This window comes from Rhinoderma darwinii, chromosome 1, assembly GCF_050947455.1.
Source record: "Rhinoderma darwinii isolate aRhiDar2 chromosome 1, aRhiDar2.hap1, whole genome shotgun sequence".
NCBI classification, from domain to species: domain Eukaryota; kingdom Metazoa; phylum Chordata; class Amphibia; order Anura; family Rhinodermatidae; genus Rhinoderma; species Rhinoderma darwinii.
This window is the reverse complement of record NC_134687.1, coordinates 338,224,620-338,243,766: the sequence shown is the minus strand read 5'-3', so window position 1 is coordinate 338,243,766 and position 19,147 is coordinate 338,224,620. Positions and strand designations below refer to the sequence as shown.

Genomic DNA, 19,147 nt, shown 5'->3' with positions numbered 1-19,147 from the left:
GCAAGATGAACACCGTAAAAAAAAAACGCAAAAAACTATGGCGAAATTGCAATTTTTTCCCATTGCCCCCCCAAAAAGTCATAATAAAAATGAATCAATAACTCCCATGCACCCCAAAACAGTACTAATCAAAACTACATCTCGTCCCGCAGAAAACAAGCCCAAAAAATCACTACATTGATGGAAAAATAAAAAAATTACGGCTCTTGGAAAGCGACGATGCAAAAACAAATAATTTTAGTTCAAAAGTGCTTTTATTGTGCAAAAGTCGTAAAACATAAAAAACCTCTACATATGTGGTATCGCCGTAATCGTACCGACCCATAGAATAAAGGTAACATGTTATTTACGTCGCACAGTGAACGGCGTCAATTTAAAACCGCATAGAACAATGGCGGAATTTCAGGGTTTATTTTTATAATCCCCCCAAAAAAAGTTAATAAAAGTTAAATAAAAAAATTATATGTAGCCTAAAATGGTGCTATTAAAAAGTACAACTAATCCCGCAAAAAACAAGTCCTCATACAGCTATGTAGACAATAATTAAAAAAGTTATAGCTCTTTGAATGCGACTATAGAAAAACAAATAAAATAGCTTGGTCATTAGGGCCTAAAATGGGCTGGTCACTAAGGGGTTAAGAGGAATAGATTATTTTCATAAACATATAACAAAAAAACAAATCCTGTACAAAGAGATCAGTGAGTGTACAAATGCTCAGTATAACAAGAAAACATAGTATTACGACTTGTTCGCATTCTATTTCACAGTAAATTTAGACCTCTATGTTTTGTGTCTCTTTCCCGGTTGCGTAGAATGCACATTTTTTTCCGCTAGACTCCAAACGAGACGACGGAAACATCGCAGATCACTACATTCAGCTTTCCCTCTAGCGTTAACCATGCCAACCACGTGGTTGCTCCATGCCCCGCCTAGAAGAGCTTTCCTGCTGAGTCATTGGCTGTATCTGAAGATCACGCCCCGCCTCACCTAATTATCGCGCGGCGCTTTAGCTGATTGGACCGAATGAAAAGGCTGTTTTGGCGGTTTTGTTGAGAAGATGGCTGCTTCCTTTCCTTTCGCGGAGAAACTATTCAGTCTTTCACGAATGGAGGTGCATGAGAACGTCGGCCGTAAGAGTGAGGCTGGAGAGTAGACCTGACTGAATGTTCCAGTGAGAACACTCACGCGGCTGCACACAACTTCCGGAGCGGCCGGACTTTTATACACTGGGTGGAGCGGGTTTATTTTCTCACGGTGTTATTTTTCACCCCCTCCCTTTCACCAGAAGACACAACTAACGTTCTTGTGCCAACAGCTGGCACCATGCAGGGCGCCGCACGCTCTCCGCCATCCTGGCAGAAGGAACACCTATGGCTGACCCTGCAGGCTATGGGCTTTGAGGCTGGAGTAGAGGCAGCAACTACTGGCAAAATCCTTGCCCACTTTACGTTTGGAGTGTGAGTGTCCTCTCATTGCAAAGCCCTGACGTCATTGTTGTGTGTTCCTGGTCTCATCCACTCTAATATGCGAAACCTCATAGACTCCATTGTGTAAATGTCGGTTTGTTTTTATGTGATGAGCTTAAGTTTAGTCTACGTGTATAATGTTTTGTTTTTTTGTCTTTCTATTTAGGAACATGTTTGACAAACCCAATAAAGATGCTTTCTTTGTTGTTTTCCACTTCCTGTTTGCAAAGCTGGACAGTGCACGCTGCAAGGAGGTCTTTAGGTAAAGTCAAATAATTTTATAAGATGGCAACCAACCATGTCTTATATTTATTTATGAGTTTTCATTCTGTTATCTGCACGGTTTAACGTAATATATTTTGAGGTGTCTCGGCATTGGCTTATTCATGCGAATGGTCGTGTTTTTTTTTTTTTTCCATGCCCGATTTGCGACCGTGTGGGATGGGGGGCTTAGTAGACATGAGTCTATTGAGGGTTCTGCGAAAACAGGTAAAAGTAGGACATGCCAGGTTTTTTTTTTTTTTTTTTAACAGACTGCGTGAACGGACTGTGAAAAAAAAATAGGCCATGTGAATAGCCCCATGCACGTATGTTGATTTTTAACGCTGCTGTGTGACATAAAAAACGCATGTCACCGGACCGATTATCCCGTTCATGTGAGTAAAGGTCCTGTGTGGTGTCGCGCAAAGTCCTTATTGGTTTGGATCATACTCCTGTGTATTTCTCTATGGGGATCTCCCTCTCCTCCCTCTCTATGGTTGTCTGAGAGAAAGATCGGCATGGTGGATTTCACTGTGCCTGATCCTTTGTTCCTACATGAGAACACTCTGCCACAGGGATCCGTCAGCGGCCTGATCTCCTATTACAGATTCCGATATGGGCTGGGAAAACAATTGCTGATTAACGAGGCAACTCGTTAGCTCCTTTCACAAGGAGCAATGATTGGTAAAGTATGGGGAAGTGCGATGGTTACTACACATGTTTGCCCACCCCCTCCCCTATACGTTTCCATCATGTCGGCAGCAGATCTTCCTGTTGGGCTACCAGTGGGTATGTGCATGTAAATAACCACCTGGAGAGCCACTGTAGCGACAGCGCTGGAACGCAATAGGTAAGTATTGCTTTATTTTATTTGCAGCTCCTACTAGAAAAAAAAATCACTACCTGGTTAACCTTTTAATGACCTTTGTATTGTTCCAATGCATTAGAAATAAAATAAATTAAGTGACTGGTCTGTACGATCATTAAAAAAAAATTCATGTTCTTGATCCTTTATTTTTGAGTAAGACTTTTTCCTGTTTTTATTTTTAAAGAACGTTATACATTTGTGCAGTGTTGGTTTATAGATTGTGATCTATTGGTGGACCTCACAGCAGAGACAGTAGAACTGACTTCATGGCCCATCCTCAAGGAGTTGACAAACTGCGTCCTTGTAGCTTTGGGTGCCTGTCTCCACCTTTTCTAGTAAATAGCTCAAATGGGTTTGAGTACCAGCAAGTGTCCTCAGTAACTATTGGTGACTGTCAGTATTATGGGACATGTTTTATTGACTCTTTGGAATAGTTCTTTAGTACAAAATTTATTTATTTTTATTTTTTTTAACTTTGCGATACAGCTGCTATGTAACCTGGATACACATTTGTGTTTGAAAGTAATGTTTTTGTGTGTTTTTTTTTTTTTACTATATATATATATATATATATATATAATAATTTTATTTTTTTTCTCCAAAGCTTTACATAGCTTTTTTTACCTGCTGACATATTTAGGACTCTTTGTTCAAGGCCTGTGTTTAGAACTCGTTTATCGTTAATAGGTATTGCTGGCCCCCACTAGACAAGAAGAAAGATGCAGATTTTAGGAAAGCGTCATGCGAATGGCTGAAGAAGATTTCAGTAAGTTTCTGATTTATGCAATCTGTCTTCTCGTCTACATACTGCCTGTGTTATCCGATATTCGGTAGAAACATTGATTATGCCTTTTTTCCATAGGTGGATGTTTGTAATGGTTTTCCTCAAGTGGTGGCATCCCTCTTTCTCTCTCCAGGTGGTCCTAAGTTTGTCCAACTCCTGTACCACTTTGCAAAATATGTTATGTTACAACATATCAAAAGAGATGTTGACGGTGAGTTAAGGTTTAAGTGCGGTTGGCTACTTAATCTCCAATGATTTTACTAGCTTCATACATGGTCTTTCGTTTAATAATTTTTATATATAATTAATTTTGCTTTCTTCATAGACGAAAGCTCTTTTATTCCAGATGCTCTGCAGTGCAGATTTCAGGACCCCCAAAAGTCTCTGGCTCGGAACATAGTGGCACGCCATAGATACCTGCGAACATTGCAAAGGGAAAACTTTGTGAGCAAAGAGTATCAGAGAAAAGCACAGTTAGTATTGGCTTTTTTTTTTTTTCTTTTTTTTATAACTTCTGTTTCAAAAAAGCTGCATGTGCATCTATATTTTACTTGCTAAAGAGTTTTTTTTTTACCAAGTCCAGGTTCAGACCAATGTAATGTGGTTCTAGAATGGTCTAATGACACGAACGAGCAGAGTCTTCTAGGTCTATGATGTAGTTCGTTTGATTCATTAGGCCTACAATTGGGCCAGGATTTGAGGCTATAATGATCATAAAAAAAAGTGCCCGTATTCTTGTTTGACACTCATTATGCTAAGCTGGATGAAATTACGTACACAGCTTAGTGACCTACTTGTGTGGGAGGCAGAGACTTAGTCATTATTGCTCAAGTCTATGTTGATAGATGTATGTATTATACACGCAAGCGTGTCAGATTTGCCTCTGCAAAAAAAAAGTCCTATTTCATGCAAATTACTTTGTGTGGTTTACGTTTGTCCGTTTTGCTCCTCGGCAAGCTCTTCCTAGTTTCGCTATTCCACTGTGCGGACTTGTCGCATGCATTTTCCTGCGTCAAATCTGTAGCATAATACCGTACCAGCAAAGTAAACCTTTCATCTACACATTGCAGGTTTTTTCCGCACGTAAATTTACCTGCGGGCGAGTGTGTTAATCTGACAAGTTCATAAAAAAAAAAAATTCCACAAATGCATGAAATAATAATGCATTATTAGGTGCAGATTTTACAGGCCTTTACCGGCGGGTTTTCTGCACCAAATTACGCAACGTGTGCGCATGTGGCCCTTATGCGTGAAGAACCGACTGCGCAAGATGTGTGTGTGTGTGTGCGCCCCCCCTCATGTACTCCGACTTTAATGGGCAGGCCTCGTCCAGACGAACAGACCAGAATAGGACATTCTAGTGAGTTCCTCACAGCGGCATAGGCTCCGTTGAAAAACTGATGTGTGAATTGCCCCATTGATTTGTTTAGGTCAGTGTGCTGCTCATGGTTAAAACTAGTAACACATCCGTGTGAATAAGGCTTTATCCGTATAGCTGTAAAAATGACTACCACCCCCACCCTTATCTGGCATGTGCTAGCACTAGACATTTGCTTTACTTAGGCTTATACGGTAGTACTTGCAAGTTTATAGCACTACTTCAGCAACTATTACAGATTTCACGTTATATAAAGTTAATCTGCAGAAATACACGATTTGTCAATATTGCAACATTCAAACTGTGGTTTGAAATGGACTTGTTCGGCACGTCCTGTGTATGTTTTCCAGTTTTCGCTGCCACGTTTAATACTAAGCTGAGAACTTCAGGTAAATGTTTGACGTGATGGGTTGTAACTAGAGTTTTGCCTAGCAGTGACCCGGACTACAGAAAACTGAGTCATATGTATTTCTAATGTACAGTACTAGTTTCAGCTGCTAGTTGAAGCCATTCAGAAGGTCCCATAAAGTGAAAAACATTTTTTGTTTTGTGAACATCTGACATATTTAAAGGGGTATTCCGGTTACCACATGCTACCCTCTCCGTAGGGTAAGGGGTAACTTGCTGATCGGTGGGTTTCCGACAGCTCGTACCCCAGCGTTTACGAGAGCTGGGAGCCTGAAATTACACGAACCTCAAGCTTGAACCGAGCGGAGGGTCGCTCATACGCACTGCCGCTCCATTCGTTCTCTTTTGGAGCGCCGGAAAGAGTGCAGTGTACGGCGCTGCCATTAAGAATGAATGGAATGGCAGTGCGTGTGAGCGGTCTGCCACTCGGGTCGGTCAGCTTCGGGCTCCCACTTCTGTAAACGGAGGGGTTCGAGCTGTCGGACACCTACCGGTCGGCAAGTTGCCCCTTGCCCTACGGATAGGGGGTAACTTGTAACCGGAATACCCCTTTTAATTAGTGTTTAGGATCTCGTGGAACTGCTACAGCATTACTATAGTAACTAATGTTTTCACATATAGTAAGAACTGATCTTATTTATTTTTTCACACCTAAGGTTGCTTGTAAAACAGATCAGGGACTTGCGCTCTGAATTTTCATCGTTGCAGACACAGTTCAGGTATGCTGACGGATATATGCATTTAAGAGCACTGGGCTTTGTGCATGAATGTGGCAGAGCTCTAATTGGATAGAGCGCCATTTGGCTTTTAGAGCGTGGATTTTGCTGGATTGATGTTCGGGTGCCATGAGCTCCCTTAGGTACCAGAGTACGGTGGAAAATCCCAAGAAGTGACTGCATTTTGGAAACTACACCCCTCAAGGCATTTATCGAGGGGTGCAGTTAGTAATTTGACACCACAGATGTATCATAGATTATTATTAGAATGGGGCAGCGAAAATGTAAAATTTTCCCCTAAATATGTAGTTGTAGCTTCAAATTATTTTATTTTCACAAGGGGGGGGGGCAGACCAGAATTTGCTACTCCATTTTTTTCCCATTACCCCCACTTTTTTTTTTTTTTCCTGCCTAGTTCTAATTAAATCTATAAAACCTGTGGAGTCAAAATGCTCACTACACCCCTAGATGAATGCCATCGGAGGTGCAGTTTCCAAATTAGGGTCACTTTTAAGGGGATTCCCTTGTACTGGTTCCTAAGGAGCTCTGCAAATGTGAAATGGCGCCCAAAAACCAATCAAGCAAAGTCTGCATGCCAAAGAGCACTCCTGCTATTCTGAGCCCTACAGTCTGTTTTGGGGGTGTTTCCTATGTTTTGGCACTACAGCACCTCTTGAGATTTGTAAATTTCACCCTTTACTATGCTTTAATTCCTGTGAAATGCCTGAAGTGTTCTACTTTGGGGGTGTAGCTCATAAAGTGTGTACTTTTTGTGATACAGCTCCTCTTGTATACTGTATATAGAGCAGCTGTATCTTGCGCTGAGACATGAAACCGCCAAGTCAGCAGCACTGACTGGCTCCGTGTCGGCGGGTCACGCTGGATCCACCTGATATCAATTACTTAGATGTGATCGGAAACGGCTCAATGTACATGCAGGACCCGCTGTCTCCGGGCCAGTCAGTCCTGCTGAACTGACGGATACAGGTTTCAATGCAAGATACAGCTGCTCTGTATACAGGATAGAAAGCAACCGTATCTCTAATTAAAACCAATTTTTTTTTTTTTTAACACGTTTTTAGAAAGTTGCACCTAACGCACTGATAGCTTTTTTTTAAATTTCTTTTTCTTCAACTTATACATAGCCCTTAAACTAGAAAATTTTTCATGTTATTAAAAATTTAGTCTAATGCTAATTTTTGCAACGTTTCTTTAAATTTTGGTGTCATAAAAAAAACACTACTTTATATTAGTGAAAAAATGTGGTCCATATATTCAACGTGTCCCGAAAAAAATAAAAATCTGAATTGCTTAAACAATAATAGCATTCCAAATTTATTAAAGTGGCAGGTCAGATTTGAAAAAGTTGGCCTGGGCTATGTACTGTGAGGGGTTAAAACTATACTCCTTGTAATTTCAGCTATGGGTAATGTAGATGGCTTAAGACATCTTGGGATTTTATCACTAGTCAATGAATTGCATCACTAGTTTTCAACTCATGACTGGACAGCTATAGCTGACCGTGAATAAAAAAACCAAACTATTAGTGGAATAAAACATTTTTTAGCTTTTAATAAACTGGCTATTTTGTTTGTAAAGTAGGAAGCCTTTCTCTTTCAGAGCAACACAAAGTATACAATCTGATCATTCCAGGAAAGATGCCAAGATAGAAGAGGTAAGCCATTTTAAACACTTTATGAATGTTAAATATTTTTCTTTTATTGAAGGGTTTTAAAACATTTGTTCTGTGACTCTATTTTAAGGTTCGGTCTATGTGGAGCACCATTATGCACACACTGAAAACCATGGATAAAGAAATGGAGGTTGTGGATTCTGTTGTTGGCGGAGATGTAGATCAGTGCTCTCTGGATGGATCTAATGTTACCTTAAACATTCCCAGCGTACTAGTGACTAGAATTGAGAGTGAAATGTACATGGTAGGAAAAAATGTTGTGTTTTTAACTCTTAATCTAACCTTCATTGGTGCAGTAGTACTGTTGTAGCTTAAAGAGGCTCTGTCACCAGATTTTGCAACCCCTATCTGCTATTGCAGCAGATAGGCGCTGCAATGTAGATTACAGTAACGTTTTTATTTTTAAAAAATGAGCATTTTTGGCCAAGTTATGACCATATTTGTAGTTATGCAAATGAGGCTTGCAAAAGTCCAAGTGGGTGTGTATTATGTGCGTACATCGGGGCGTTTTTAATACTTTTACTAGCTGGGCGTTCTGATGAGAAGTATCATCCACTTCTCTTCAGAACGCCCAGCTTCTGGCAGTGCAGATCTGTGACGTCACTCACAGGTCCTGCATCGTGTCAGACGAGCGAGGACACATCGGCACCAGAGGCTACAGTTGATTCTGCAGCAGCATCAGCGTTTGCAGGTAAGTAGCTACATCGACTTACCTGCAAACGCCGATGCTGCTGCAGAATCAACTGAAGCCTCTGGTGCCGATGTGTCCTCGCTCGTCTGACATGATGCAGGACCTGTGAGTGACGTCACAGCGTGATCTCTCGAGAACACGGCTGTGTCTGCACTGCCAGAAGCTGGGCGTTGTGAAGAGAAGTGGATGATACTTCTCGTCAGAGCGCCCAGCTAGTAAAAGTAGTAAACACGCCCCGATGTACGCACATAATACACGCCCACTTGGACTTTTGCAAGCCTCATTTGCATAACTACAAAAATGGTCATAACTTGGCCAAAAATGCTCGTTTTTTAAAAATAAAAACGTTACTGTAATCTACATTGCAGCGCCTATCTGCTGCAATAGCAGATAGGGGTTGCAAAATCTGGTGACAGAGCCTCTTTAAGTTGTTGTACAATAATTTAATCTGACTTATTTGTAATTCTGCACTCATTACAGGACACCATATTTCTATATTGTCTGCAGAGGCATTTATAAATGTTTTAGGTTTCACCAACAGTCACTAACCGTGTTGGGCTGTATTCACACATGGCATTCGCAGAAAAGCACATGACTAAAAGTGTACCTAACTTTTTTCGCTCGTTACATTGGGGGGGACGCAGACTGGGGTATATGCTATTGCCACTAGGAGGCTTGACGCTAAAATTGCTATAAAAAAAAAAATGGCCCCATCTACAGGATATACCTTGCTTGGAGACACTGAGCTATTCTGTCTTCGCTTAGTGTCCATGGAAAGCGGGCACTTCTAATGCAGCAGTCTTTACCAACTTTTTTATATATATATATATATATATATATATATATATATATATATATATATATATATTCTCCTTTTTCAGCAAGGAAGAGGGGACATAGGTTTGACCTGTTGTCCCCTTGGTGGGCTTAGTGTCATATTAAAAATGCACCATTGTACAACCTGCCAAGTTGGACAAGAGCGTCGGCTCCCACTAGCTTCTCCCACCAGTGACCCCTTGGTAAAGGGTGCAACACTGAGGGGGTGCCTGCTGGTCACTCATTTGGCAGATGGATGAAGAAAAGTGCTGAGCTGGATGGTGTTAAAACAACCCTGGCCACCACTTGTATGTAGTTGTCGCGTCTGTTTTGTCTTTATTTTTTTGGCTCTGACGCCTTTTTGCTGCGTGGTACCATTTTTAAATCAGCCCACTACTGGCGGTGCACTGCTTTACTGCCTTTACTTTCACTGTCATCTTCCGTCTCTCCTCCCTCACTGGAGGTTAGGTCTGGTACCTCTTCTCCCCCTAAAGAGGTTCTGTTGGAGGGTGAACTATCTGATTTTAACTTGGGTTCAGTTGGTAAGGGCTCTACCCCCCCCCCCCCCCCCCTCCCTACTTCGGTGGAGGTGGTTATTAGAGCTGTCCTTGACACCTTTTATAGGTCACCTATCCAGCACCTTCCCCTTGAACTGACTACATTATTTTTTTTTATTTTTTTTCAGTGATTAGCTTTGCTAACCTAAACTGCCATGGCCTACTCTTCGGTCCTCTTGGGGGAACTGGTGGATCTGTCTTTCGGAACTAGATTGGATGAGATCTCAGAGCCTACAGGAGGCAAGAGCACCCATTTAAAAAAAAGTCTGGAGCCAGCAAGGCCGCATTTGTCTGAAGGTGTATCCTCCGGATGCAAAAATAGCTTACTAGCCCTTCCTCCAAAGTGTTTCTTTCAGTCTGCTGTTCCACAGTCTTCTGCACGGATTGCTGCCTTTTTTCTAGCAATTGACTCTCCTCCTTCAAGGGGTCATCATTCCAGTACCTTTTCACCCAAAGGTTTTGGGGGTTCTACTACCAGGTTATTTTTTTTTTTTTTTTTTTTTGTAACGACAAGACTGCTTGGTTCGTCCTCTTTTGCATCTCTGTCATGAAGCTAATGTCTGGGTTGTGTTCGGATGGAATCCTTTGTCTGTCATCGCTTCCATTGCACAGGAGGAGTCTCCTTCCTCAGTGGCCATCAGGGACCCATATCTGCACTTTCCTCTTTGCCAGCTCCTCCTGTGCTTTGCAGTGCTTTACCATTATTACCAGTTTGTGGCTCTTCCCTTAGGACTGGCTGAAGTTGAGTCTTTACAAAGGCTCTCTGTGTTGATGCCCCTTCGGACCATGGGGGTGTCGGTCGCCCTGTGTCTGGACGTAATTGATCAACTCCCCCCTCCAGGGAGGTCAACGAGACTGTTCAGTTGGCTTATCAACGCTCCAAGTCTTGCCTGTCTCCATCCCAGAAGATTGTGTTCCTGGGTGTTGCATTTGACACTTGGTCTTTGAGAATTTTCCTACCTACAGAGCCACTATCGATCCTTTAGGACGTAATTATTATTTTTTTGCGGACATCTTCTCTGACTTCACTCTGCCTCTATATGAGGGTTCTCGTGACCATGGTGGCCTCAATCGAGCACATTCTCTGCGATCCTCTCCCATTATAAGGGTAGTCTGTCACTGGCTTTGGTGGTGCTCATTCCCTCCCATTCCCTAGGGTGGGTCCTTCCTTCCACTGAGCTGGCTGAACCTCTCCATAGATACCAGTCTCAATGGCTGGGGGCGTGGCACCTTTCGGGAACTTCACAGCTCAGAGGCTATGATCTCCTCAGGAGTTTTCCCTTCCAATCCACTTCCTGGAATTGAGAGCCATATTTCTTTGCCTGCTGCACTGGACATAGACTATGTCTGTGTGGGTATCCAGTTCGGGTTCACACAGACCTTTCCACAGCCGTGACTTCACTAAATCACCAAGGTGGCACTCACTGTCGTGGTAATGGCGCTGGACGCAAATATTCTTGCCTGGGCAGAAGCTCCTGTTCCTACTCTGACTGTGGCCCACATTCCCAGCGGTTGCCAACTGGGTCATGGACTTCCTAAGTCATGAAAAGGGGGATCCTGTGGAGTAGTCTCTTCACCAGGAGGTCTATGGCCATATGTGTCTCAGATAGGGCCATCTGGATGTGGACCTGGTGGCTTCTAGATTCAATAGTCCCCCCTGCTTCATTTCCTGAGATCCAGGTGCCTGTGCTGTGGTCGCTCTTCTGGCATTGTGGTCTGACTTCAAAAACAGCAGCAAAATAAAAATTGTGTAAATACACGAGCAATGGAAGACCTACTACATACCTCCCATTTCTCCCCCTGACTCCTTCCCTCCCTGAACTTTTTGTTCAGTTGGAGGCAGTAGTCACTCACCCATACTGGTCAGAAGAGGAGGAAGGTCCCTCTTATGCTTTTGCAGCACCTAACATGCTCTGAAACTCTGCGTGCCTTACGTGCTGCTGCAGCAGAGCAGGGACCTTCCTCCGCTGCTGTCATCCTGGCTGTTGGCCGAATAGTTAGGCTGGGTTCACACTACGTATTTTCAGGCGTAAACGAGGCGTATTATGCCTCGATTTACGCCTGAAAATACGGCTCCAATACGTCGGCAAACATCTGCCCATTCATTTGAATGGGTTTGCCAACGTACTGTGCAGACGACCTGTCATTTACGCGTCGTCGTTTGACAGCTGTCAAACAACGACGCGTAAAATGACTGCCTCGTCAAAAGTACACGACACGTTGGACGTAATTTGAGCCGTTTTTCATGGAATTCAATGAAGAACAGCTCAAGATTACGGGCGTCTGACGCCTCGCAAAATGCGAGGACTAGCATTTACGTCTGAAACGACCGCGGTTTTCTCCTGAAAACAGTCTGTAATTTCAGATGTAAAAGCCAGTTATCGTGTGCACATACCCTTAGTCTGGAAGCTGCTCGGCCACGCATATTAAAATTGACGCTGCTTCCCTCGTCTGGACGTCACAAATCCAGTACAGCTGCTGGCAAACTGTATGTATGTATAACGTGTAGGGTAAGTGAAATTATGTAACGTGTTTTTTTTTTTTTTTTTTTTTTTTTTTTTTATACAGTTGCAATTGGAAAATGTGTATGAGGCTGGAAAAGTGAATCTTATAACTATTATTCAGCTACTGAATGAAGCCTTAAAAATAGTTAAACGGGAAAACGTCCACAAAGGGGGCAAAGAATTCCAAGTAGATCTTCAGTATCTCTCGGCAAAAGTAAAATTTGAAACTGAAATTCTTCAAAGGCTAAAGCACATGAGGTGAGTTGAGATTTGTCTGTGCCGAGCAATGGGAGATTGATACACAAACAGAGTTGAAACTTGCTCTGCTTGTCACAAAATCTCCCTAAAGTAAAATTGCCTTCTGATGACCGGGACGAAATGAGAGAAATCGTAACGGACAGATACGGGGCAGACATGTCTGTATTTGGTTAATTCTAAACATAAATATATTTATATTTATGTTCTTACTAGGTGACCTTTTAAATGTTTCAGGCATAAAATAAAAAGGGAGGATATTGTATCCATTAACAAATCTATTAATGACACAGAGCAGGACTGGGAGAAAAAATGGAAAAGGATTTTAGGCAAGTCTCCATTCAGCCTATTTAAAGGATTGAATCCGGTAAGCTTTTCTTGGACACTGTCTTTTTAAGGATAGATTATATATATATATATATATATATATATATATATATAAATTATTATTTTTTCTTTACACTGCCTTCACTTAGCTGAACACAATCCTAAAGCTGTAGGGGATTTTGTGCATAATTGCCTTGTTTTTGTATTTTTTTCTTTCCCAGGTTCTTGAACTTCAACCACCACTGGCTCCTTTTTCATTTAAACCTGCAGCAGATGTTGCTTTAAGAAACAGTGTTTTCAGTCAATACCCAGTAGCTCTAGTAGGTGAGAAATCTTAACTTACTGTAAAATTGAACTGTTTTTGTTCTCTGTGCTATAGTGATGTCATATATGTATACATATTTGGCATCAATATGCACAGGAGAATTTAGTTAACTTCTTGTTTGTTACATTGGTGGACAGACCGCAGGTAAATGCTGTTGCCACTAGGGGCGTGGCTTGCAGCAGACGTCTTGGCTCAGAGCTCCTGGGCTTGGCGTTGGTTATCTCTTGCCATCTGAGGTCTGCATTGCCCTACATCATTGGCACCCCTGGAACCCACGCAACACGCCTTGGCACAAAAATATGCCCAAATGTGTCTCAGTCGTTCCGACTCCTTAATTGCGGCCTAGTGCCGCATTTAAACCCGGGACCTAAATTTATAAGCCGCCTGAACCGGAAGTGTGGGCTGTGATGGCGCCCCCGACACTCCACCTGTGAGTGATCTGGGGTCTACGGAGTGGGCTCCTCTGACAGTGACGACATCCTGGGGTGATATCCCTCTCCTGCCTGTGCTCTGCGGCCTGGTGCTTTTGGGCCTGGTTTGAGGCTACATCCCCGGCCTGCATTGATTGAGGTGGCCGGACGCAGGGTACTTCTGGCTGGGCCGGAACCTCCCGGCTCCTCTGGTGGACTGGAGACGCCTACAACCACCGGCCCAGGATTATAAGGTTGATGGGCCCGGGCTGCCTGCCTCAGGGAGGTCTCGGTCAGCCATTGTAAGGTGGCTCACACTGGTTGCGGCCGCCTTTTTGGATCCCTTAAGGTGGTCCTTCTCTGCACCATTTGTGGCCAGATACACCAGCTGGTGAGTCCCCTCTTCGGCGGCACCTTTTCCTCTGCATAACAAGCCCTGTTGATACATCCGGTGGCCTGATCTACATGTATTTCTCCTGTTCTGTCTGCCTGACCGTTGCCAAGATACCGCGCCAACCCACGCTGTGCTATAATTAAATCCCACAGAAACTTTACCGAAGTGTCAAGTGTGAATAGACATTGTCCTGCCTGCAGGCAATGTCTAGTCACTCTCAAGACACTTTGGTAAAGTACAGTGTATGTGGTTGTATGTCACCGCACAGAGTGATCTCGTGAGTACAACTAAGAATGAATGAAGAGAAGTGTATGACTTTGGTCAGCGTCATACACTTCTCTTTACAACGCCCAGTTGTCTAAAACTAGCATAAATCTAAAGTTGTTCGTAACTTGCTCAGAAATGATCGTTTTTCAAAATAAAAACCACTCTTACCTACATTACAGCGCCGATCAGATTATGTAGAAGATAGGGCACTTCTAATCTGGTGACAGAGCCTCTTTAACTCTACCTGGGATAAGCATTAAGACACATTCCTCCACCCTGTATCTCCAGCTCCCTCCAGTCTCTCCTTTTAGAGTTCAATATTACGGATGCCTGGAGAACCATAAAACCTCTTGCACAACAATACTCTTGCTTTACTCCTCAATTTGAGGCTTTATCTCGTATTGACTTAATGCTTGTACACACTTCCCTTCTGACAGCTGTGGACTCTGCGGATTATCTGTCCAGGTCTGTTTCAGATCGCTCCCCCAGCCGTTTACGTATTATGCTCCCAAATATATCCCCAAAAAAATCGCTGGCGATTGAACCTCTTCTGGCTGAATATTTAACCCCCTCCCCCCTTCCATACGATTTTATTTCCAGGCTAAGTGGCATCAGTTTTTTTTCTTTATGGCAGCGCTTCACCTTTTTAGTTGTCTGGGAATCCTTCAAGGCATATGTACGTGGGGAACTCTGTGGCAATTAATGACTTGAAAAGAGGTTTGTCACATAATGAACTCCAAATGTCCAATGATGCCTTGCGGCTGAACTCCAATATATATCAACGATCCAACCAGGGATTAAAAATCTGATTGGCTTTGTAAGGTCCATTTTTGTATCACACCTCCTTGAATAATAAGGCCCAGAAAAACCGCATTCTTTTCTAATTAATCCTATTACGAACACTGTAAAATGTGGTAAACTTTTTATCATGTACACCCCCTGTGATATCACTGCTCTAGGCTCCAGATGGTACCCAGTCCTCTGACCCACAGGTAATTTTGTTCACCTTTTGCTCTTATTATGCAACATTATATTCCTCACACATCTCTGCATCCTCCACAGTGATTGCTGAATATCTCGAGCAGATAACCCTTCCCTCGCTGTCGCCTGCCCACAGGGAATGTTTAGATGGCCCCATTACTGTGCAGGAGATTCTAGAGTCCATGGCCTCCTTCCAGACATCTAAATCACCTGGTAGTGACGGCCTGCCTATTGAAATTTACAGGGCTCATGTGGATTTTTTTGGCTACACCTCTCTGATGTGTACTGGGCGGCTTTGGACTCTGGAGAACTGCCCAGTTCAGTGAGGGAGATGGTATTACCTCAACCGGGTAAAAACACAATATTACGTGACTCCTATCGCCCCCATCTCGCTCCTCTAGACTCACATTAAAATTTTGGCGCAACTTCTGACTAGACTGCTTAACATGGTGATACGGTCTTTGATACATCCGGACCAGACGGGCTTTATGCCTGGCAAGGCCACGGCCATTAACCTTCGCCAGCTGTTCACTAATTTGCCGTCCACTCATGAGGATGTAGGTGCTTGTGTGGTAGTCTCCCTGGACGCCACTAAGGCCTTTGACTCCATAGAATGGGATTTTTTTTTTTTTTTTAACACTTGTGAAATTTGGAATTGGACCAGAATTTATAAAATGGGTTAAACTCTGCCCCATACTCGCAGGTGGCAGTAAATGGCTGTACTTCGGACCCCTTGTATAGAGGTACCAGACAGGGTTGCCCTCTCTCCCCTCTATTATTCGCGCTGGCAGTGGAACCTCTCGCTGAAATACTCAGACAAGAACCCCCATATTATAGGTTTTAACCTCCCTTCTGTACAAGAAAAGGTCAGCATGCATGCATGCATGCTGATGACACTGTTACTGACCCTTGGGTGTGCCTGCGTATAGTACGCTCCTATAACGACATGTTTTGGCTCAATATCTCTTAGTCTACCATTAGCCATATCAGTCCCGGTTGCCTCAGCGATCTCTACCCCACTCCTCTGGTCCAACTCTATTACATATCTTTGTATACAGATCTCCAGATCAGTTTATGATTTTGAAGCATTAAATATCGCCCCTTTGGTTTCCTTCCTGCATACCAAGATTGCCAGATGGAACCAATTGCTCCCATCTACAGCTGCGAGAGTGAGTTTAGTTATAGAGGCTCTGTCAGCACATAAGTGTCCTATCTGCTACATAAGGAGATGGGCGCTATAATGTAGGTGACAGCAGTGCTTTTTATTTAGAAAAACGATCTATTTTCCCCACGTTGGGAGCGATTTTAGCTTTATGCTAATTACTTTCTTAATGCCCAACTGGGCGTGCTTTTACTTTGGTCAGCGTCTTACACTCCTCTGTATCCTCGGTACAACGCCCACTTTGTCTAAAGTAAAAACACGCCCAGCTGGGCATTAAACGAACTAGCATAAAGCCAAAATCGCTCATAGCGTGGTAAAAATAGATAATTTTTCTAAATAAAAAGCACTGGGGTTATCTACATTACAGCACCTATCACATAAGTGCCCCATCTTCTACATAATGTGGTGACAGAGCCTCTTTAAGATGACCCTAATGCCTAAAATCCTGTATATTCTCCAGCAGTCTCCTGTATACCTTCCAGCCCGTTTATTACAGCATATTGAGTATACTCGCCTCCTTTGTATGGAATAACAGTAGATCTCGGGTAGCTAGCCGGCGTTTATATGCCCAATGGGATGAGGGTGGTGTATCTTTCACTAGTGTTAAATGGTACTACATAGCTAGTCACTTGTCTCAACTAGCAAGATGGGGAGCGGCCGAGCAGGTGAGTTCAGACCCTAATTTCCCCATTTAGTGCATATCTTGTTTTTTGGCTGACTGCATATTGGTGGAGACTTACATCACCACACTATCCTGAATCAAGCCCTACTAGTGTGGGATGTGTCCCAGCGCATGTTCTACTCCACTGGCATCCCTAGATGTAAAGCTCTCCCAGAACTATTGCCGCTTTCCTTTGACATCTCCTGGAATAGTATTTGGTATCTCTCAGGTATTCTGACTCTGGTATTAAACCATTTCCAGAACTGCAGGAGGAATTTGCTCCCCCCCCCCCCCCCCTTCCAATTGTTCTCGTATTTAAGGGTCAAACATGCACTGGAGACTGAATTGGGCCCCAGGGACATAACGTACCAAAGCTTCCCACTTCCTAACTTTACCTGCTTTCTCCACCAGCTAAACAATTGCTTTTCCGACTTTCTAGCCTATTATCCGGCGAGTTTAGAGAGTCCTCTCTTCCCCTAAAACTGTATCATCCAATTATGAGGCTCACAATTTTACATACTGCATAGGGCATATTACACTACCTCCTAGATTACATTGCTTCGGTCCTGACTAGTGCCCCAAATGTGGACTTACCTCGGGCTCCTTTTCTCATCTAGTGTGGTCCTGCCCTAAGACTGATTCTGGGATCAAGTTGTAAAGTTTCTGAATGATGAGATGGGAACTCCTGTCCCGCTGTGCCCGAAGACCTGTATTTACTCCTGACCCCGTGGAATATGACTCCAGTCATATCCATATGTTTACTGTGGATACATTCTATTATGCCAAGAAGCTGTTAGCCAAGACTTGGTTGCCCTGCTGTGCCCCTGCATTTGCAGTGCAAAGTGGCTGTCTCTGGTTGGTAGTATGTTACCCCACAAGAAATGGTTATTTCAACAGAAACTGTCCTCTCAAATTCACCAAAATTTGTGATGGGTGGCTGTAATCTCCTGCTACTGTCTGCCCCCCCCCCCCCCCCCCAACACAGAATGTCGGACTCGTCCCCGTTCTTGATCTGTTTGCTGTCACGAACGTGGCTCATGTTTGACTCGTGTCCAGTTGGCCCCTCTTAGGCGTAATTCACACGACAGGATTTCCCGGCCGGGTGCTGGCAGTTCATACATCGGCCGTCACCCGGCTGCATTAGGAACAATAGACCCCTAATGGGGCTATTCACACGACCGATTTTTTTTTATTTTTATTTTTTATTTTATTTTTTATTTTTTTTTTCCTTTTTCGACGGCCGGGAAAACCGTCCGTCAAAAAATGGGACATGCCCTATTTTCGGCCGGGTGCCTGGCCGCCTGGCTCCCATAGAAGTCTATGGGGCCGGGTAATACACGGCCATCACCGGAATGTGTCCCGAGTGATGGCCGGGTCTAACGTCGCCGCCTCCTCCGACTACACTGTCCATATATGGACACAGTGACGTCACTCACTTCTGAAGCTGAATTCCCGACCTGTGGCAGGGAATTCCTCTCCAGAAGTCAGTGACTACGCTGTCCATATATGGACACAGTGACGTCACTGACTTCTCCTTGAAGGGGGGGGGGCCTGGGTGGCATCGCCTGCAGGGGCCTGGGTGGCATCGCCTGCAGGGGCCTGGGTGGCATCGCCTGCAGGGGCCTGGGTGGCATCGCCTGCAGGGGCCTGGGTGGCATTACCTACCAGGGGGGGCTGTGACATTATCTACAAAGGGCTGTGTGTGGCAACAAATTTAAATGAAATTCATCAGATTTTAAAACGGATAGGGAAAAAACGGATGCAAATCGGGTCCAAATCGGCTAGTTAAAACGGCAACATGGCCCGCAACGGAATCGGAACGGATGCAAACCGGCCGGGAAAATCTGCCAAAAACGGCCGATTTTTCCTGACAGACACTCGGACCCTGTCGTGTGAATGAGGCTTTACGCCGCCTTCCAAATTTATTATGGAAATTTATTTTTTGCTGATATTCCTAAATAGTCGCTGCAAATGAGTCAGTATAATTTTCAAGCCATCAACCGTTGGAGTATAATGCATATTTTATTGAACAAATCTCCTAATAACAGTCTTGTTTTTTTTTTTGTTTTTTTTTTTTTAGAAGTAAAAAACTCAATGCACGGTTTCAAATTATTATGCACAACAGGGAGCAAAACATTTTAAAGGTTGTAAAGAGAACTAAAATTGTAATTTGTTGAATTTGCAGCATCAGGAGGTCATATTTACAGAAATCAAAAGCTCTT

General features: G+C 43.5%; 1 protein-coding gene and 1 non-coding gene across 4 annotated transcripts in view; both read left to right on the top strand.

Annotated features, from left to right (window-relative positions):
* Positions 1 to 1,015: 1,015 nt before the first annotated feature.
* The window catches only part of HAUS6 (HAUS augmin like complex subunit 6), a 95,903-nt gene continuing 77,771 nt past the window's right edge, over positions 1,016 to 19,147 (top strand). For 2 of the 3 annotated variants that reach the window (XM_075825712.1, XM_075825696.1), the window contains exons 1-11: positions 1,016 to 1,458; positions 1,634 to 1,729; positions 3,284 to 3,362; positions 3,459 to 3,591; positions 3,706 to 3,853; positions 5,823 to 5,885; positions 7,503 to 7,557; positions 7,646 to 7,819; positions 12,208 to 12,401; positions 12,636 to 12,765; positions 12,947 to 13,049. In XM_075825712.1, coding sequence (XP_075681827.1) covers positions 1,325 to 1,458; positions 1,634 to 1,729; positions 3,284 to 3,362; positions 3,459 to 3,591; positions 3,706 to 3,853; positions 5,823 to 5,885; positions 7,503 to 7,557; positions 7,646 to 7,819; positions 12,208 to 12,401; positions 12,636 to 12,765; positions 12,947 to 13,049 — 1,309 coding nt within the window. In that variant the 5' untranslated portion in view covers positions 1,016 to 1,324. The remainder of the gene's footprint in view (positions 1,459 to 1,633; positions 1,730 to 3,283; positions 3,363 to 3,458; positions 3,592 to 3,705; positions 3,854 to 5,822; positions 5,886 to 7,502; positions 7,558 to 7,645; positions 7,820 to 12,207; positions 12,402 to 12,635; positions 12,766 to 12,946; positions 13,050 to 19,147) is intronic. The other variant, XM_075825703.1, reaches the window with a different exon arrangement.
* LOC142722754 (small Cajal body-specific RNA 8) lies at positions 12,431 to 12,561 on the top strand. Its single transcript, XR_012875046.1, has one exon.